Source organism: Rhyacophila brunnea, unplaced genomic scaffold, assembly GCF_057557595.1.
Source record: "Rhyacophila brunnea isolate RB1 unplaced genomic scaffold, BYU_Rbru_1.0 scaffold_2, whole genome shotgun sequence".
Taxonomy (NCBI): Eukaryota; Metazoa; Arthropoda; class Insecta; order Trichoptera; family Rhyacophilidae; genus Rhyacophila; species Rhyacophila brunnea.
In genome coordinates this window covers 55,042,195-55,062,625 of record NW_028232859.1, presented here as the reverse complement: position 1 = coordinate 55,062,625, position 20,431 = coordinate 55,042,195, and the positions used below count along the sequence as shown (strand labels likewise).

The 20,431-nt window shown below is 32.9% G+C and overlaps 2 protein-coding genes across 5 annotated transcripts; one reads left to right on the top strand and one right to left on the bottom strand.

The window, feature by feature from the left end:
• Nucleotides 1-1,149: 1,149 nt before the first annotated feature.
• Nucleotides 1,150-8,244, top strand: LOC147072530 (ketohexokinase-like). Its single transcript, XM_085946853.1, has 5 exons — nucleotides 1,150-1,455; nucleotides 1,647-1,823; nucleotides 1,996-2,143; nucleotides 3,647-3,891; nucleotides 6,389-8,244. The coding sequence occupies exons 1-5, from the start codon at nucleotides 1,292-1,294 to the stop codon at nucleotides 6,666-6,668; spliced, it is 1,014 nt and encodes a 337-aa protein (XP_085802979.1). The 5' UTR covers nucleotides 1,150-1,291; the 3' UTR covers nucleotides 6,669-8,244.
• Nucleotides 1,768-20,107, bottom strand: LOC147072529 (epidermal retinol dehydrogenase 2-like). 4 transcript variants are annotated; one of them, XR_015070616.1, is made up of 7 exons: nucleotides 19,997-20,107; nucleotides 18,384-18,599; nucleotides 16,370-16,711; nucleotides 14,527-14,777; nucleotides 12,796-13,061; nucleotides 3,645-3,731; nucleotides 1,768-2,915 (listed from the first exon to the last, which is right to left on the bottom strand). XR_015070616.1 is itself a non-coding variant. In XM_085946850.1 (5 exons), the coding sequence occupies exons 1-5, from the start codon at nucleotides 20,006-20,008 to the stop codon at nucleotides 12,869-12,871; spliced, it is 1,014 nt and encodes a 337-aa protein (XP_085802976.1). In that variant the 5' UTR covers nucleotides 20,009-20,107; the 3' UTR covers nucleotides 11,573-12,868. The 4 variants fall into 4 exon arrangements, 2 of the variants coding, with proteins under 2 accessions (XP_085802976.1, XP_085802978.1); XR_015070617.1 differs by lacking the exon at nucleotides 19,997-20,107 and adding an exon at nucleotides 19,835-19,972; XM_085946850.1 differs by lacking the exons at nucleotides 1,768-2,915; nucleotides 3,645-3,731 and having other exon boundaries at nucleotides 11,573-13,061.
• Between the last annotated feature and the right edge of the window lie 324 nt (nucleotides 20,108-20,431).

Here is a 20,431-nt window from a genome sequence, read left to right as displayed (position 1 = left end):
ATAGTGTGTGCACTTTGTCTAGAAACATTTTTTTCCAAATATCAAAATATGGCGAATGGAGAAAACCGCTTGAAGATCTCTTAACTTAGATTGTTCGGCAGTTTTGTATTAGCTCTTACTCACTATAATTTTAAATTTTTCCCCTACGTGCTCCTCTCTCCCATAAGTACTCTTAACATAAAGTCGTGTAAATTCAGTCAAAGCACATTTAAGCGCATGGCGATCTCAGTCTTGGGTAACTGCTCCTGAGACATTCCCAGTCACAAAAAAAGTCGATGCTTCACATCAAACGTAAGGTCCCGTGATTAAGACTAGGTGTGGTTTGGTTGGGTCATTGATTACAATGTTTCCACGTTTTTCAATCGCCAATGAGTGAGTACCTAGGTACTTATATGAAATTTGTCCAAATTTATTTGGGTATTTCATAACTTCGCGGACTACTAAGTACTTTAGGTATATAGTCTTAGTTATTTTTAAATTATCTTAACATATTTAGTTACCGTCTAGTAATATTATGTAGTGATTAAATTTTAAAATGTCCACAAATACCGAAATACCAAAAAAAATAATAATAAATATTAGGCATATTACGACGTTTGTCTGCAATGTGATATTTCATATGAGATTTATTGACGTGATTAGAATTTCAATGAACTGGAAGTTACGATTATGACATCAAAGCATCGTCAATAAACAAACGAAATGATCCGCTGTTAAAAATTATTTTGAAATCAAATATGACCCACCATGCCACATATCGTTAAAAAATGCATAATATTGACCAGTAGATAGGCGAGACGATACAAGTTATCGCAAAAGAAATATTTTGGTAATTTATTATGATTGTCATTTTGTGATATCCATTTTTGATACATACCTATAGAGCCAGTGTGTATGTACTAAACTGGTTTTTAAATTAAATTTGGCGCTAGAAAAAATAGTGTTGCTAGGTCAGAGCACTTAGAAAATAAATAAAAAGTTCATAAATGGAAAATTATATATTTTTTCGGAAAATATCCTAATTCATAATCATATCTTTATAATAATACACAATACTATTTGACCTTAAAATTATGATGAAAATTTCACTATAATCATGCTATTTTTAACAGAAAAATGTGTAAATGTCTTCATTCTGGCAGCACTGATACTTAACGACGTGATATCAGCTGATTGTGTTATCATCTGTCATTTACTTATCCTACAATATTGAACATGTCAAATCTCTTTTTTGGTGACGAAGCAGATGTATTAATAATTGAAGATATTATTCAGTTATATTTTGGTAATAATGATGAATAGTATGTTTGAAGCTTATGGAAGTCTAGTCAGCAAAATGGGATCTCCTTCTAAGAGCGATTTGATGTTAAATAAAAAGGTGTTATGTGTCGGGTTGTGTACGCTGGATATTGTTCAAGTTGTAAATAACTTTCCTGTAGAAGATTCTGATCAGAGGTTAGTACGATAGATATCCTGGAATAAAATTCAATCTATATACTTTATTATAATTGATAAGAGATACACCAGTCTCTGGCGTATTGTTCCGTAACTTACATTTTTCTACCTACAACTTCAAAAATAAACACTACCACTGAGTGATTTAATTAATTGTTATTTTATAATTAATAATTGTTCTTCCGTTTTAGGTGTCTGGAATCATGGTGGCAAAGAGGTGGTAATTCTTCTAATAACTGTACCGTATTATCGCAATTAGGAGTGAATTGCGAATTTGTAGGAACTCTCAGTAAAGAAAACCATCTTACTTTTCTGTCTGAAGATTTTAATAAATGTAATATTAGCACAGAGCACTGTGTATACCATAGGTAGGTAATAATATTGATAATTAGTTCATTATGCCAACCAAAGTCGACGAATAAATGTACAGGTGCCATGTATAAAATTAAGTCCAGAAATTATGTTAATACCAGAAAGAATATTTGTTTTGAATGGCCTGTTTTATTTATACTAATAATACTTATTTATGGTATTTTTCAGTGATTGCAAAGCACCAGTATCAACGGTTATTTTGTCTCTGGAAAATGGTTCGAGAACAATTATACATTCCAATGCTTCTTTGCCTGAATTAAAATTCGAAGAATTTAAAGCGATACCTATCAAAAATTATTCTTGGATACATTTTGAGGTAAATTGTAATAAAAGGTTAAAAATTAAATCATTTCCGTTTCATAATGAGGTTACATTTCATATTAGCCTCTGCAGAGTTGACAGTGGTGACTCTTATTATAAGGCATGGTTGTTGACCATGACTCAACCCATTGGGTCTGAGCTCGGTATCAAACAAACATTGAAAATTTGAGTAAACAGACGATCTGCCATTACTTCACGCTAGGTGCAAACAATATTTATGTATTAATTAGATATGTAAAGCCTTCCAAAGCTATGCCAATCAATAATTATAAATTTCAGAGTCACAAAAAAAAACTATTGTGCCACTTTGCAAGAGTTGGTCTTAACAACTCAAAAAATTATTATTTTGCATTTAAAATAACTAGAACACACAATGTTGAATGAACGCAGAAGGATTCTAAAAATTCTTTGAAGAATCTTTTACCAATGACAATATAGAAACAAATGAATATTTATGATAAAACAATTTGTTGAACGGTGTTTATGTGTTTCATTCATCATCGGCACTACAACTCAATGTCAGTCTTTGCCGTCTCCGCTCTCTACTGCCTTAGCCTCGGGGTCACTGTGTCTCTTTCTGCACGGTCAACCACCTCAGTGTAGGTCTGTTCCGATCTTCTTTTTCCCTTCTGCTCTAGGGGTAAACGTGGTAGAACTTCATTAGGTGTATTGGTTTTGAAAGAAAGTTTTTGTAAATTCTACAATATTAGAAGTATTCATGTTGACATCTATTTTATTGTCTGTCATTGTGGAGATGGGTTTGTAGCCTGAAACACCTAGCAATATTAATAATTGAAAAAAATTATAGAATCAACATCTTTGTTTAAAAACCAATATTAAAAAAATATCACACTATAGACCAATTTTTCTCAACCTTTTTACATCTGCGGACCACAAAAAAAGTTTTGTGGACCATCAACATTGGAATAAAATAATAAATATTTATATTTACACTATTTTTGAAACAATTGTCGAAATATAATACAACCCCACTTCAAATTTTGGGTTTCTAGGTAACTATTTTTGAACTGCAGAAAATTTTTTTGGCCCACCCAAAAATCTTCGCAGACCACAAGTGGTCCGCGGACCACCGGTTAAGAAACTATGCTATAGACAGCATATTTAGGAAACTTTAATAATTTCAACTTAGTAGATAAGTAGACAATTCTAAATTTGAATGATGATGTTTTTGTGTGTCGAACAAGAGTGGAGAGTTTTAACGATAGTTTTTTTTCCATCGTATTATATTTTCAAATTAGAACACTACGCCCATATTATTTGCTGATTCTTTGTAGCAATAAATATAAACAAAATAATATTAGATATAGGTATCCTTATTTTTTTTACATCATTTTAATCAATCGATTTCTGTATATCATTAAGTGTATGTTGGAATTAATCATTTAAGCAAAAGACTCTTATTTTCATTAATCTCGTAATACTTATCCATGTTGGTAATAAATCGATCTTTAATAGGTACTCAAAATCATACTTACAGGGTCGAAACATTTCTGAAGTAATTTTAATGATGGAATATGTGGACCACTGGAATTCTACTCATGGCAATGAAGATGGCAATGGACCTATAAAAATATCGTTGGATTTAGAAAAGCCTAGAACGGAACTGTTGGATCTGCTGCCGTATGCCGACATCGTCTTTGTCGGAAAAGATTTTGCCCGTTCACGGAAATGTACAAACATGAGTGAAACGTTAAGAAGCGTCTCTAAGGATACGAAAGAGGGGTTAGTAATTATTTTTGCCATTATCAACAGAACCTGCTACCTACGACTCAGTAGCGAAGGGTGGAGATAGGCTGTCAATATCCGATATAAATAATGCATAGTAGACTTTGTCAGTAAAACTTATTTGTTTTCATTAAATTTCATCAATGTGTAGATAGTGTTTGATAGTTTTTAAAATTCAATTAAACCCCCGCCTTATCCAATCCATAGTAGATAATAATTAAAAAATATTCATTTATCTATAAAATATCTAAAATTATGCTATTGAACCATACATAATTTTAGATATTTTATAGATAGAATATTTTTTATCGATTATGGTTTGGGTAGGCAAGCCTTAATGAATTTAAAAAAAAACTAATTAACACCATCTGTTAATATGTATTCTTAATTCAACCAAAACAAATAATTATGACTGAAAAACTGTGCACTATTGTTGTTGGATCGCTCATAGCATACCTAAACTAATGGTTTGGTTTAAGCATGGTTTGATTGAATTTTAAAAACTAACCAGCACCAATGCAAATTGTATTCTTACTTCAATGAAAACAAACAAGCTATGACTGACAAAGTTTAGTGTTCACTATTTATGTGGAATTTTAACAGCCTACCTCCACCCCTAGCCACTGCTACAACTGCTACATAATAACCACTCCAATTTTTTTCTCGGCAATGTATTTTTTATTACCTATTGCTTAGTCCAGACCAAGATTCATATGACTTGTAATAAATATTGTAGAAAAACTATTGAAAGTAGTACTTACTGTTTACAAACATTTCTTTGAAAAAAATGACATATACAGTTTTATACAAATACCCATTTATATTCAACTGCGGTTGGAAAACATGTACTGAAAAGCATATGCGGCCATGTTTGTTGTATAATTTTTACTGTTTATTACCACTGAGCTCACCAAAAATATATTTTAGCTAGCTAGTGGTTTTAGTGAGCTAGTGGCTATACTAAACTGTCTTCCTACATTTATTTTCTTACATCATATTATGTCACTCTGCGGAAGCCCATATATTCTGCCTCGGAGTGGACATGGTAATTTAGTTACGAGGGTGGGTCAATAATTCCTTAGAAAAAGCATTAAAACAGTTTTTATTTTTGTATTTTTTTTTTATTTCTCAACATAATCTCCTTGGAGCTCAATACACTTGGTTAGACGTTTCTCAATTTTTTTTAAACCGTCAGAAAAATAAGTTTTCGGAAGGTCCTCAAAATAAGCATTTGTCCGATCGATGACTTCTTCATTTGAAAAAAAACGTTGTCCACTTAGCCATTTTTTTAAGTTTGGGAAAAGGAAAAAGTCACTGGGGGCTAAATCTGGCGAATACGGTGGGTGGTCGACCAATTCGAACTTCAATTCTTCAATTTTAGCCATTGATCGTAAACATGTGTGAACACGGGCATTGTCCTGATGAAAGAGGATTTTTTTCCTGTTTAAATGAGACCGTTTTTCTTCAATTTCGTTTTTTAGCTGGTCCAATAAAGATGCATAATAATCCCCTGTTATTGTTTTTCCTTTTTCCAAATAGTCAACGAAAATAATTTCACGTGCATCCCAAAATACAGTAGCCATAACCTTACCAGCTGATTTTACGGTTTTCGCCTTCTTTGGACATGGTTTGTCTTCGCAATCCACTGCTTTGACTGTTCTTTCGTCTCGGGAGTATAGTGGTGTATCCATGTTTCATCTACAGTCACAAAGCGACGAAAAAATTCATCCGGATTGCGTTGCATGAGCGACAACAGGGCTTTAGAGGCCACCACCCTATTGCGTTTATTGTCGACTGTGAGCAAACGCGGCACCCATCTTGCAGAAATATTTTTCATGCCCAATTTGTCATGTAAAATAGAAATGACGCTACCTTTTGAGATCCCTGTAACCTCAATTATCTCACTCAACTTTAATCTTCGGTCACTTAACACCATATCGTGGATTTTATTGATCATTTCTGGTGTAGTCACCTCTACAGGACGTCCTGAGCGTGGTTCATCCTTTGTTGATGTACGACCACGTTTAAATTCATTTAACCAGTTATAAATAGTTGCAAGTGAAGGAGCAGATATGCCGTGAACTAAATCCAACTCATTTTTTATTTCCTTTGCTGTTAACCCTTTTATATTAAAATGTTTAATAACAGCTCCAAACTCAATTTTCTCCATTTTTCCATTTTCCACAAGCAAATTTTTTTTTTAAATGTACGAGAAACACACAACAACCCGACCAATCTGATTGAAACTTCGCAGCATACTGAATCGGTAGTGCCGCTGCATGAAAACAAACCGCTTACAGTACTAGTCGCGCCACCTGTCGGCTTTTCTAAGGACTTATTGACCCACCTCGTATATGGATGTATTACAATCAACAGATGATTAATGTTCTTTCCATTTTAAATGTCATGTTGTAAACGTCTTGAATTAATATTTTTTTATGTACTGAATATGTGTCTTTTAAGTAAATAAATAACTATTCCATTATATTTCCAGAGCCACAATCATATGCGCTTGGGGAGATAGAGGTGCAATGGCAAGAGCTCCCGATGGAACAACGCTGCAGAGTCCTGCTTATCCTCCGAGGAAAGTGGTCGACACATTAGGGGCCGGAGACACGTTCTGTGCCACCGTCATATTTAGTATAGCGAATGGACGATCTCTGCAAGATAGTATCTCACTCGGCTGTCAAGTGGCCGGTGGAAAAGTCGGGCATCGGGGATTCCAGGAGGTCGGTAAAATTTATGAATCGCTTTGCTCCAAAGCCGACTCATAAATTCCATGATACGTACAAGTATAATAATATGATAATAAATAGCTTAAAATATGGTGCTAGCAATTAATGCAAGAAAATGCTGTTTAAATGAATACACCGCCTATGCCTTCACTTGTTAGGGAAAATTTATAACACTTTGAATCACTGTAGATTTTGAATGGAATTAAGTCATATTAAACAAACCCTGTAGCAAATAAAGTAAAACAAATAGTGCACATTCCACATACATAATTTAAAAATGATCAAAGAGAGATGATCAAGTATGTAGTACTAAATCTGTACCTGTATTTATATGTGCTCTCTACGTAATATAAATTAGAATTATTGTGTATTATTGTTCTAACTATGTGGTACATATATATATTTCGAACGGTTTTGCATATTCTTTCAATACTATACCGAAAGCTTTTCTTGCATTTCATATGTCTATTTAACACAAAATGCATTGCTATTGAAGATATACTGGAGGCATCTAGCAATAGGATATGAATGATGCAATTTAATACATTTTACTGTTCATTTAAATTATGAAGTGTTTTAAATAATCAATATATTGTATCTAAAAACATTAATTGATACAAGGGTTGCTGCCAAAAGTTGGTAAGTCTCAAAATCATGTTATGGAGTAATCGCAATCGGAAAGTTTGTCATGCCCTCTTCAGGCATAATGCTGATTTCTTTGTGCTTCATGTGCATGTTCTATATATCGGATGACCTTGAAGTTTTTTTCTAGCATACATATTTATATATAGACACATAATCCGTTGTTAACTCTAAATACCTAAATTATCGACTTCGGCGATTCAATATAAGTAAAATTGAATATGAGTTATACATATGAATACGTGTATTAATTAAGGCTCTAAGTACCAAAAAGTAGTATTGCCTGTAGTTACAAAATACCGAGTCATTGCAGTAAAATTTCATGAAGCAGACCTTTTGAAAAATGTGGTTTTACAGTGTGAAGCAATCACGGCAGCTTCTATAATTTTAGGTATTAAGAACTCGCAAGTGTCAACACACCATCGTCAGCCATTTTATATTGAATGAGGTTGACCACTGTAGTGCTATTTACACCATTATAAATAAAACAGGCCAACGGACTTACAACGTCGACAGGTTTAAATATTTTGCTGTATTTTTTTGACTTGCTTGAGGCACTTAGACCATAGTTGAAGTTATTGGCGTTAGTATGTAGAACACTTTCCTATAAAAATGTCAGTTTTTTTGTTTTTGGTACTTAGCGCCTTAATTAATACACGTATTCATATGGTAAAACTTTGTTAATTCAAAATCGAAGTGACAAGGTTTTACTATACAGGCAGAAAATCAAAAGATAATTAGAATTATGAAATACAAAATGTACCCATGGCAAAAACACAGTAAAACTTGAAAAAGAAAGTTTTTTCTTGTTCAAATTTTTTAAAGCTGTTCAAAATTGTTATAGGTAGGTACCTAAATAGATTTTATGAATTTTCACAAAAATTTCAATTTACGGCTGATTTAAAATTAACCATGTTCGTATTAGTGAGGTTTTACTGCATTTTAATTTTCTATAAAAATCCTTGTTTCGATTAAAGACAAAATAATTAAAACTATTGGTCCTTTATTACTATTTATTATGATCCTTTATTAATTAAATTGTATTTTTTTTTAATTAAAAAAAAAGTTTTGTTTATATAATGCTTTTAGATATGCAATAATTATTTTAAAACACCTGACTATAACTAATATGTATTAAAACGCATAATTTGTAATATATCGCTACGTGCCCGTAGTAGCATTACACTCCCCAGAAAATTTCCCATATTTTCATAACCAGTGTTCTTAAGCTTTCAAATCTCATAACTAACATACTCAATAAAAACATTCTTATTTACAAATAAACTGCACAAAATTATTGTATCTCATCAAAAAATAATTGTGTAGAAAAGTTATTTAAAAAGTCAACCTTTAGATTTAATACTTGTCATCTAATTATATAATGACATTTCAAGAGAAGATATAGTTAATATGTAAGTACAGTATAACCTCGTTTTTACGTGCCCAGAATTCACGTTTTCCCGGCAATTGGGTGTAATTTTTACATTTAATACCCGCATTTACGTTTTTCTTTCCCACGATTTACGTTGGAAATATTCAAAATATGCGAGTTACGCGCGCTTGACAATGATTGGGTCGTGACATTCGAACGGCGTAAGGTGTTTGGAGGGAAAACTCCGTGTCTTTAGCGCACTCCGCCCACGGTGATTGGTCGGCGAGCGACGCTGTGATTGGCTGGAGTTCGGCGCATAACAAGGTGATTGGTCCATTGGTCGCCATCTTTTCTTTTGGCATCGTGTTTGTGTTTTGTATACACTCCGTCTGTCGTTATTCTGCCATCAGTCTTACAAGTTCGCGGTTTATTTATTTCATATTGCTTTCGGTTCGATTATTATTCATTTTTACGTCCTCATTCTTTCAAACACATAATGTCTAACCAAAGGTAAGCTTTGTCAGTGCAAGAGAAAAGGAACATTCTCCTAAAAGTGAATAAACACGTTGGCTCACGTGTTTTACTGACCTGAAATTTAGGAATACCCATTACTACTTTGGCCACAATCATCAAAAACCGTGAATCTATTGAAAAAAGCTTTGCTGATATTCAAGATGACGCTTTTAAAAGTTTATATAGTCTTGAAAGAGAATTAGGTACATAACAAAAAAACAAAAATGCAACAAACTAATATTCATGATTTTTTTAATAAAAAATAAAAAAAAATTCAATAAAAATTTAAATTGAATGTTGTTTTTTAACACATTGATCGCCAACTAGTTTTACATAAAATAGTTAAAAATGATTATTTGTTTCTAAGGTATTATTTGATAGGTTATGAAAGAATATAATGTTTTTTTTTTATTTTGATGATTTTTTTACGTAAATATTGGTTTTTATGATGTGCCGGCCACATGTGTCCGTCGCGGCGCCTACAAGTTAATTTATTCTATTGCGCCGGGCCGGCCATTTCGCCGGTCACCCGTCCATATGTGTTGACGAGAGCATGGTGCCATTTCGCGGTTGAATTAGAATTATATTTAGATTTAGATAGTATAATAAACAAAAAAGGCACAAATACGGAATAAAAGTTTTCAAATTGGGTAGTATAATACCTGGATACTGCTGGATACACATAAACTGGAAATATACGTATACATACCTTATAATCATTTTTGTAAATCTATTTTTTTATTATTTACATATTTTTTATAAATTATGACCCCCATGGCGATCACCGTGTTAATAAAACATAATTTTTTTAGAAACATAAAATTTAAATGTTCTTTTTTCAATTCCCCCTCATTACATTTTCCCTCCAATTAGGTTTTTTTTTTCAGTCCCTTAAAAAACGTAAAATAGGGGTTATACTGTAATTATATTTTTACTGCAAAGATAAATACAAATATGTTAAAAAATATTTATTAGATAGGTACTAAAAGCATTTATTGTATTATAACAAAAACCTCTATAATCTTCATAACTTTACTATACCTATATTGCTTTTGCTTTTTTTATATGTTGTAAAATTATGCATTTCAAATAAATTACTGATCTCAATATAAATGTAGGGTATATAGAATTTTAATTAAAGGAATATTTGTGACAATGCTTAGGGACTAAAATAGAAAAATCTTCTTTCAAAATATTTTTTTTTATCTATTAAAGTTTATTTGTCTTTTCTCTTCACTTTAATGTTCAGTCTCTGCTCTTTACATTATCTTGTATGTACCTATAAATCTACTGCACGATTTAAAAATTACCAAGTTTATAATATAATTACAATAAAAAATATGTGTACAAAAATAATGTCATATTGTAATATTTATTTCAACCGCCAATACCCCAATAACTTAATATTTTGTTTTATATCATAATAATAGTAGTAACAATTAAAAATAGAAAAGATCAATTTAATTTCTCTAATAATATCACAAAGTTTTCTTTAAAAAATGCTTGTTATTTTTCTTTTTTGAAAAAAAGATTCCCTAAGTAGTTTGTAAATAATATATTAAATCTAAATGGTAACAATACTAATTTTGGAAAACACAACCTATTATTGCCTATTATTTTACAATGTGAAGTAATTAATAAAAGAGATTGCAAAATATCTCTGGGTAAAGAAAACAATGTGTTTGCATGCCACTGTGACGATTTTTGAATCAAAATATTCTCTGTGTTCACTTTTCAGGGCATGTTTTGATTGTAGTACCATGTGGAAGACATAATACTTGTACTGTGTTAAAAACAGAAATTATCTGTTTTGTGTGCTCTAAAAAATGAATACCGCCAGTTTTGTAACAACATTCTATGGAATAATAGAATGTGTCAAAACATACATGGAAGATGAAATTAGTAAAGGACCAGTTAAGATACATGCCCAAGGTGCTTTTAAACGATCAGTTTTGCTATCTAATCAGTCTCCGTTTCTGTCGAGCTGTCCGTTAAACTGCCGTGTAAATGCAAAACTAAAGCGGCCGACTGAAACCAAAATGGAGACGAGACAGGATGGATTTTCTATCAGTTATCGAATCCGTTTTTAGAGTTGCCAGTTAAATTGATGTGTAAATTAGTATGTTGCAATATGTTTAATACTACTTTTCTAATTTGGATTGAAATATTATAATTTCTTATAATAAATACGTAAATATACACCGCCGATTCCAAACAGAACTGGCAACTGAAACCTTGGCTGAACGGACAACTGGTCGTCTAAATACACCGCCGTTTCAAACGAACTGATCTCTCGACTGAACGGACAACAGAACTGACGTTTAAAAGCACCTTTACTGGGCCATAAAAAGCTATTTCTACCTTTTAACAAGAACATAGACCATAGACAACTGAACTTTTTAGGTGAAACAATATGCAAGTGATATATATATATATTTGAAAGAATTAAATGAATAATTCATAGTAAAAATATAGCAGCGACTTTACAATATTTAAAAGTATTGTTGGTTTGGTTGGTTTCTTTTGTAACAGGTGTTATTTATGTACTGTATCAATTTCGTTTCGGCGTCATTTTCGGTGGCAGCATTTCAGTTAGTTGTAATCTGACGAATGTATAGTTTGGACGCTGACAGTTTATTATGGAGAATTTGACATCACAACTAGGCGCTTTAGTTATTAAAAATATTTATCATAAAATATCCATTTTTTATGAAAATTTAATCATGTGTGACGAAGTTCTTTGATTAGGCATTGTTATGAATGGGAAATCCAAGATTCATTAATGAACAATCTCTTCACCCTTGTAGTGACTTTTTGCAGTAGCATCCTGTTATTATGAATGGTGATCGAATGATTCTGCAGAACTGCTTTTGTTAATGAGGCCTGAGGTTACGTGGTTTCAACAGGACAGTGCAACATTCATACAGCTCATGCTAGAATGGTAATCTTGCATGAAGCATTTCACCTGATTTAACACCGCAAATTGTCTTGACAAACAATTCAACAACTGAATGGAAAATATTCATGAAGGAATTGGCCAATTAATTACCTAAGAAATATGCCAAAATGTAGTCGAAAGAGGACACATTTACACAGCAGCCATTTGGCCAATATATTTTGTAACTAATGCCTCGGAGACTTAAATAAATGCCCCATAATTTTAATTTTTTTATTGGCACTACAATCCGGTGTGGATCTTGACCATCTCACGAAGAGGTTTCATAACAGATTATTTTTATGAGAAACGGATATTAGCTATTAGTTCCATGCTCTGCGTTTAAACGCAAATTGAGAAACAACATGTGAATTTTGCCAGACCCAGTATTCGAACGCGAGACCTTTGACTTGGTGGGCCATAAAAAAATAATTAATGAAACGTGTTAATTACAAGTTAACCAAAAACAAAATCGGTACGGTACAAAAAATACCTGTATATCTGAAACAGTTGCACATGTCATTATCACTGTTAATGCCTTCAAATAAATCCTAAATCTATGCCCTTGCAAAAAATTTAGAATGCCAACAAGTAAGCTGGTCCCAACAACGTAATGCAAAAACTTTGAAGATACCGAAGTTAGCAAGTCTGCATTCAGATAGTGAAACACGTGGACACAATTTATAAAAAATAATCAAATGCACCTGTATTTTGCAGGGCAATTGTCATGTAATCGTTGTATTAATATTAATAAGACTGTTGTGTTTCTGGAATGATTTAACCAAAATCAACACCCGTATCAAGCAATTCTCTGATCATGACTGTCGCCTGCCTCGGTAATATTCGCAGTAGATGTCCAATAAATATGAAGTGTTTCGGTATTGAAACTTCCACGTAATTTCTTCTTACAGCCTCTATAATTGATTTTGCAGCTTCAAACGACCCAATGGTACCGAAATAGCTGGGTATTCTGTAAATAAATACATAATAAGTCACTTTAAAATGGCCATTAGATATAATTAACGTGTTATTTAAACGTGGTAATTAAAAGGTTAGCAGTGATTGTGTCAAGTAAGTTTTCATTGAAAGATTACTTTACAAATGTGTCAACTCAAAGTAAGAGATCGTTCATAGGTAACGTCACATTTCTGGTATTTTTGACACCCCCTTTCCCATCATCACAAAAACTTTTACCCTCCTATCTAAATTATGTCACATTTCTCCATCACCCCCAATCATTAAAAAACATTAGTTGAAAATGATTGATTTCTGTAAAAAATAAGTTTATATTTTGTTGGTTTTACTCCCTTCTGCAGAAATTATCACATTATATTAGATTCCTCCCGACACCTCGGGCTGTGACACCATATTATATGGATGACCCCTAATGACATAAATTAGGATTTCCCTTTCATCTATTAATAATTAGTTTGATAAAAACAATATAGTATTGAACGTACCTACATCAAAGCATATACCCACTAGAAAAAAAATACGACATCCAACGGGACTTGAACCCGTTGAACCTTGTGTATATGCATGAGATGTTTCCAAATTATGTATGTTCAATATTTAGAATATTACATTCTCAAATCTTGTCTTATTCGTTGAATAAAAAAAATAGTTTATTAATATAACATTGTCCTTTGTATGTGTGTATGTGACTTTTGGTCCTTTTGTCAAAAGTCGCATAGTCCATCTATTTTTATGATAAGATAAAAAATAATTGATTCTAGAAAAGATGATGTAAAACAAATTATTGGTGTCCATTATCAGTAGATGGAGAATGTTTTTTATCAATTGTAGTTTGAATAATAATACTTATAGCCTACCTGTGTTATTTAATAGATAGGTATCGTTAATCAAAACAAGAGATTAAAAAAACATATATATTTACACCCACGGTGGTGTGGGTTCAATGCGTCTTTGGTTCAGTGCAAAAACCCAATGGGTTGGGCGAATGGCTAAGAATTATGCCTCGTAAAATCCCGTGGAAAGCCCATATGTTCCAAATAAGATCGAATTTTTTACTTACATAATGTCTTTTTCTATCAGATATGTATTTGTTTTTAAATATACTCTGTGATAACATCCTCGTGTAGATTATTTTAAGCTGAGATAGATAAATTAGTAAAGGGGTCAGTTTTTTTCACGATGTCACATAGTGAGTTCTACCTTTGAAATGATAATATTTTACCTATGTAGATTAACTTAAATGAGGACCGCTGAAACACATCACTGTATTATTGATGGTTTCAAATAAATTTTTGTCAAATAATATCAAATAAAGAATTTCATTAGACCGGCGTTTCCTAAATGGATCCAAGAAGCCCTTGAGTTTCGCAAGATAAAACTGTGAAAAAATTAAAGATTCCTCAGAAAAAATATAAAAAGTTTTCATAGCTTGACTAAATTACGAAATGCATAAGACTCACCTTAATCTGATGTCTGAGGCAAGGTTTGCGCTCACAATAAATGGGTAGATATGAACTATTGTCACGTGGACATTATCACTTTTGGTAATACGTAATTCTTCTAATACTGATTCTGCCAATCCTTGGACTGCGAACTGTGCCACACTGAGGGGCAGCTGTCCTTTTTGACCACTGAGTCCAGCTACAGAGGTCAGAGCCACAATGTGGCCGTGATTTTTCTTCTTCATTGTTGGTAAGAAAGCCTCCAACAACTGGAACGATAATGTTAATGAAATATTAGCACAATAGGACACTGTTAGTACGTTAAAAAGAATGAAGAGTGACCAAGAGTATGTCAGCGATGAATTTTTGTCATCGCCGGTTAGTAAGAAAAATGTAGTGGCGAAAGGGAAGAGGTAGGCTGTGGAGATACAACATAAATAGTGCACGCTAACGTGTGTCATACATACTTATTTGTTTTCATTGAACTAAGAATACAAATTGCCGACGGTGTTGGTTAGTTTTTAAAATTCAATTTAACCCTGCCACACCAAACCATGATTGATAAAGTTATTCACTAGTAGACAAGTTGGTTTACTGCGTTCAATTATCGATATTCTGTTGAATATAATTTATTGTTTTTACTGTATTCCTACTAAAATGTCCTCGTTTGACGTATGTGCATTCAAACCTGGGCCATAGAATTATTAATTGAAGTAATATTCACTCTATAGTATTCCAATTTACAGGTTAATATTATATTAATTGATCTGGCGTTTACATGGTCGAACTCCATCATAATGGTTTTGTAAAAAACTTATTTTTGTTAATAATTATTCTGCTTTAATTTAATTAGTTAGTAGTAATTAAAGTTTCAAACCATTAGGTTATCTATTATTTAATAAAACAAATTAGAGTGGGAAAATTATAAGTTGAAGTGTCATGGCTGCTGTCATCGTGGCGCTGCGATATATTATGAAAGGATTGTCAGTATTGTAGTTCTCGAAACGGCCACGCTTCACGTTAAACTTGCCGCAGTCTAGTTAAGTATTTATATCGTTTTTAATGTACGGCAAAGAAACTTCCAATGGGCAACTTGAATGATTTATAAGGAGAACAGTTCTTGGTGCGATGGAAGTATTGTGGAGATTGTGTCTATTATATTGCCTGCAACATAATTAAATCTGAAGTACTAAAAAGATAAAACACATTAGTATAAGAAAGTCTGCCTATAAATGAATGTATACTTAGCTTGCACTCCAGGTGATAATTGAACTGAAATGCCAAGTCGAGAATGTCACGATGGCTTTTACATAACAAAGGAAATTAGTAAATTGTCACAACCTAATTGGGACTGGTAAGAATCTGCCTTGTGGTTGCATTATATAAAATGGAGGTTGGACACACAGTAACAACGCTCAAGAAACTTGAAAAAGCCTAAAAAATAATGAACTTCCGCATTTTATCAGTCAAAGAAAGATTTCCAATAAGTGAGCCTGGCTGAAGATGAATATCCTGGTTCAAAAATCTCAGTGACTGATTTGAGCTCAGTGCTCCATAATTTCTAAGAGCATCAGTAGACTGCGAAAAGAGAGTCAAAATCGTTGTCAATGTGTGATAATGGATATGAAACAGAAAGAGGAGGATATCGAATTGTCTCGATCAGCGCCCTTCAACCTTTTCTTGTTTCCTGCCCAAACTATTAAACCTTATAATGTGACACTTATTATTTGTGTGTTAAGTGTGAATCATCAATTATCACTAAGATTACGAAACACAGATAAAATTACAAAAAGATCCATTATACGTCATGAAAAAAATTCTCTCAGATAAGTATTAAGATTATTGATTATCAGTTAGTTACCCAAAAGTGTGACGTTAGTGTTAAATCCATAGTCTGGGAAATGTCTGACGGTGGTTCCGTCAAGAGTGAACGAGGACTGGGAATCCCACAACAATGGAACAGCATTGTGATGTCGCCGACATCTTTCTTAACCTTGGTGGCCATTTTCATGACCTCTTCTCGTTTGGTAACATCGCATATGTAATGGCACACCTTCCCGGAGTTGTTTGGAAGCAAATGTGGGACTTCGTTTGGCGATGCGTCCTTTTCTGCTTCATTAATATCTATGCAAACAACTCGGGCACCAGATTTTGACATTTGTTTGACTATTTCTTTACCAACACCCCTATTCGATCCGACCACCTGAAAAAAATTAATTGGGATAACAGATTACTACAAAGATGTATGACCTAACCTAATGATACACCCCTGTTACAGGCGGGCTTCTCCCGGTGTAAAATAATCATTTAGTAGTCGTAAGTCGAAACGTAACCCTGACCTCTAGAAACGGCTTCATAAAACATCTAATCTGATTCCTTGCTCAACTACGTAATTTTTTTATTCATAAGTAAAGGCCTTCGTCCGGTGTGTGAAAATCATATACTGGGCGGAGGTGTAATTAAGATAAATTTAATTTGACTTAAAAAAGTATAAATGATGATGGATGAGAGAGATAATTTTAATTCATATATAATAAACGTTCAAATTTCCACGCGCCTGCGCCGGGGTGGTCCTCGTGATTCGTCAAATCAAAAGCATCACGCGATAAAATTTGGCCAATCACGAGAGTCCTTATTGCTGGACGGCGTGGGTACGCGAAATTTGAAAAAGAGGAAGAAAGTAGTGAGCGTCTGGTTTTCAAATCGTACGGACCTGACGACTACAACTGTAAAAATCCCAAATATAATTTGTAAAACTAAAAATTAAGAAAATATAAGAAGACCACGTTACGAGCACGAAAGGCCGTGTTTTATTTACACTCCAATCGTTTAACTCTTTTTTTTTGTGAATCCGGGGTTCGATGGACACCTGAGCCAGCTGCTGGAACCCCGGGTATCTCACTAACCTGAGCTAAGTTAGACTTTTTAGACGAATGCCCACTTTTAGAGCATAAATGATTCAAAAATGATACATGGAAAATTACATTAGTCCTGATTTAAAAAAAATATACAAATTTAAAATGTATTGATGTCCACTGAAAAATACAGAAAATAGCACATACTCTGTAAAAACCATTTAAATGCAATGTTAGTTCATATACGTACAAACAGAAGCTTTGATTGCTATACTGGTAAAATCCATTAAAATACGATGTGTGTTATTTTACAAGTGAAAAACCTGATTTGTACTATATAACCTTATTGCGACCTTACCCAATGGTAAAGAAGCGTGTAAGTGAACACGAGAGGGCATACCAACTTAAATACTACATGATGTCAGCAATTGCCGAGCACTCGATGGATACAGGACACATATTTGATTTCGAAACCAAGAAACTGGGTCGGAATAAGGGATATTTCTCACGATTGGTAAAGGAGGCCATCCATGGGTAACGGTTAAAAACGTCATGGCTTCCGGCACTGTCAGCAAAATCCAATATTCGATCCGGTATCTCTGGTCGTAACAATTGACACATTACTTTGAGCAACGTTTGCTCTTAACTAATCGGATTCCTTTTGGCATTCTTAGAGCGACGTTTGCATTCATACACCTACACTACACTTCATCATAACACATATCTCTTGATAATGGTTTCTGCAACGAGCCAGAAACGTAGAGAAAAGAAGGAAGAAAGTACACGCGGTGGAAACCGAAGAATCTATTACGATAAAATAAAACCGTGAAAGTCTCAAACATTATAATATGGGGTTATACATTATATTATACAAACACACAATTTTATTGCACAGGGTTAAGTTTTGGTTTCGTTTCAGATCAAATATACAGGTCATGTTTTTGTAGCTGAAAAAAGCTGTCAACCATCCAAACATTCAAATTCACAAAGTAATTTATAATAATGTATTGCAGTATATACCATGACAACCTCCCCAACGACCGGTTTCATCGGACACGGCTTCAGAACTTCCAGAGCGGCCTTGACAATTGAAAAAAGTGAGTAAAACATAAGCCATGAAATATCCCATAGTAAAATGCAGGCTGCGTACAAACGCAGCAACATCCGTATTGGGAAAAACAGTCTTAAATTTTCTGGTATACTTTTTACCCAACTCTCGTCGAAGTCTTGTAAATCCTGGAAAACAAAAATTGGAGAATCTATTAGGGCCCTATGCATAGATCATCTAATGTTTAAAATTTTGCTTATCCATTATAGATTAGTTAGAATCAAGAACACGTGAGATTAATTCTATAACGTTATTCACTTCACATTTTCCCATTCGGTGTAATGCATAAGCCCACTGATTTATATAAATATGACTATGCATAGAACCCTTAATCCACAAGCCACGTCTTAACATGGTTCGATTAAATATTCATGGAGTGAAATGACACCTGAAACTTATTGAAAACAATTGAGGAAGTAGAACGAAGAACAACTCAATGTACGTTGGGCAGTTTATAAGTATGTGGCAAATTTATAACACTGAAATTAGTCATATAGAAATGAATAGTTTCATAGATATTTCTACATTATAACGGCGATATCGATCTTTCTACTCTGCGTGCACTGTGATGTACAGTTTTTTTAATCAACATGGAACATAAAAACAAACCAAAACCTAAAAGCCTACATAGTATGTATTTATTTCCACATTATGGTGGGTCGTGTTAAGTACTGATTTATTTTTATATCCCAAATATAGTTAAACGAGGAACGCAGAAGTACTGTTTTATAATATGGACAACAAACTCATACATTATAAATATTAGAAAACTATTCAAATGTATTTAGCGGGCATTTTAATTTAGGCATTATATTATTGTTAAGAATAAAATGTAAGCCGAAATACTGTTTTTGATGACATTTTTTTTTGCTTGAACCACTGCTATATTTTGAAAAGTCGGTAAAGTGTAAGTGATTTCAGAACATAATAATATTAATAGTCATCTCATGATACCAAAGTTCGGATCCAGGCTCAAAATTTAGATGAAGTTCTTGCACCCAATTAGTTTAAATTTAAGGAACAGAAGTGCTGTCAAACCTTCGAAGAAAAAATAATCAAAACCATTCTTGATAGGTAGGTACCTACCTAATAAAATATGATGGTTATAATTATTTTTATACTAGTAAAGGTTGTCCAATATTTTAGTCACACTAAAATAAAAATTATGCAGCGATACAGTTTAGATAAGTAGGTAGTACTAAATTTACACTGGACACTTTCATCATAAAAGTATTAAATTAGCAACAATTACTTAAGTAGGTAGGTACAATTATAAATTATTTTAACTACACATTTCAAACCTACTCGAAAAACACACAGAATACAATATTTCGTATAAAATACTGAGTAATTATCATATTACCATTGTAGTTTTGTTTATTAGCGACACAGGAGAAGAAATAATGGTGTTACTAACGGTAGGTAGCTACCAATACTGATTTGTTTTAATAACTGTGTAAAATATGAGAAGAGTGCTAGATAAGCAAGCGGTTCGTTGTACATTTTATCAACATGCATCACTTACACATAAGTACATAAAATGTCTCGGACGGGTGTCTGGAAATTCTTGCCGCCTAAATTTATATGATAAGAAGTTCAAAACATACACTTAAACATGACGTTTCAAAATGATAAGAGCTCATTTACTTTTTTTTTTAATTTGACTAGAATCTGTGATGAAAAACAAATTCGGCACGGTAAAATTATAAAATATTTTAAAATACGGTTGTCAAAATTACTTGATACAAAACAACTACTTGGCTCAGACAAAAACAATCTAATAAAGTACGTAATTAGAAGAATAAACATAATTGTGTGAATTTTTAATAATATAAACCATTTTATTATCAAACTAACATAATAGTCTAAAAATATAATAGGTAGTTATTAAAAACTAATAATTTATAGAAAGACAAGTCTGTCTGTCTGTCAAAGGAAACAAGTTTTTAATGTTGAAGCT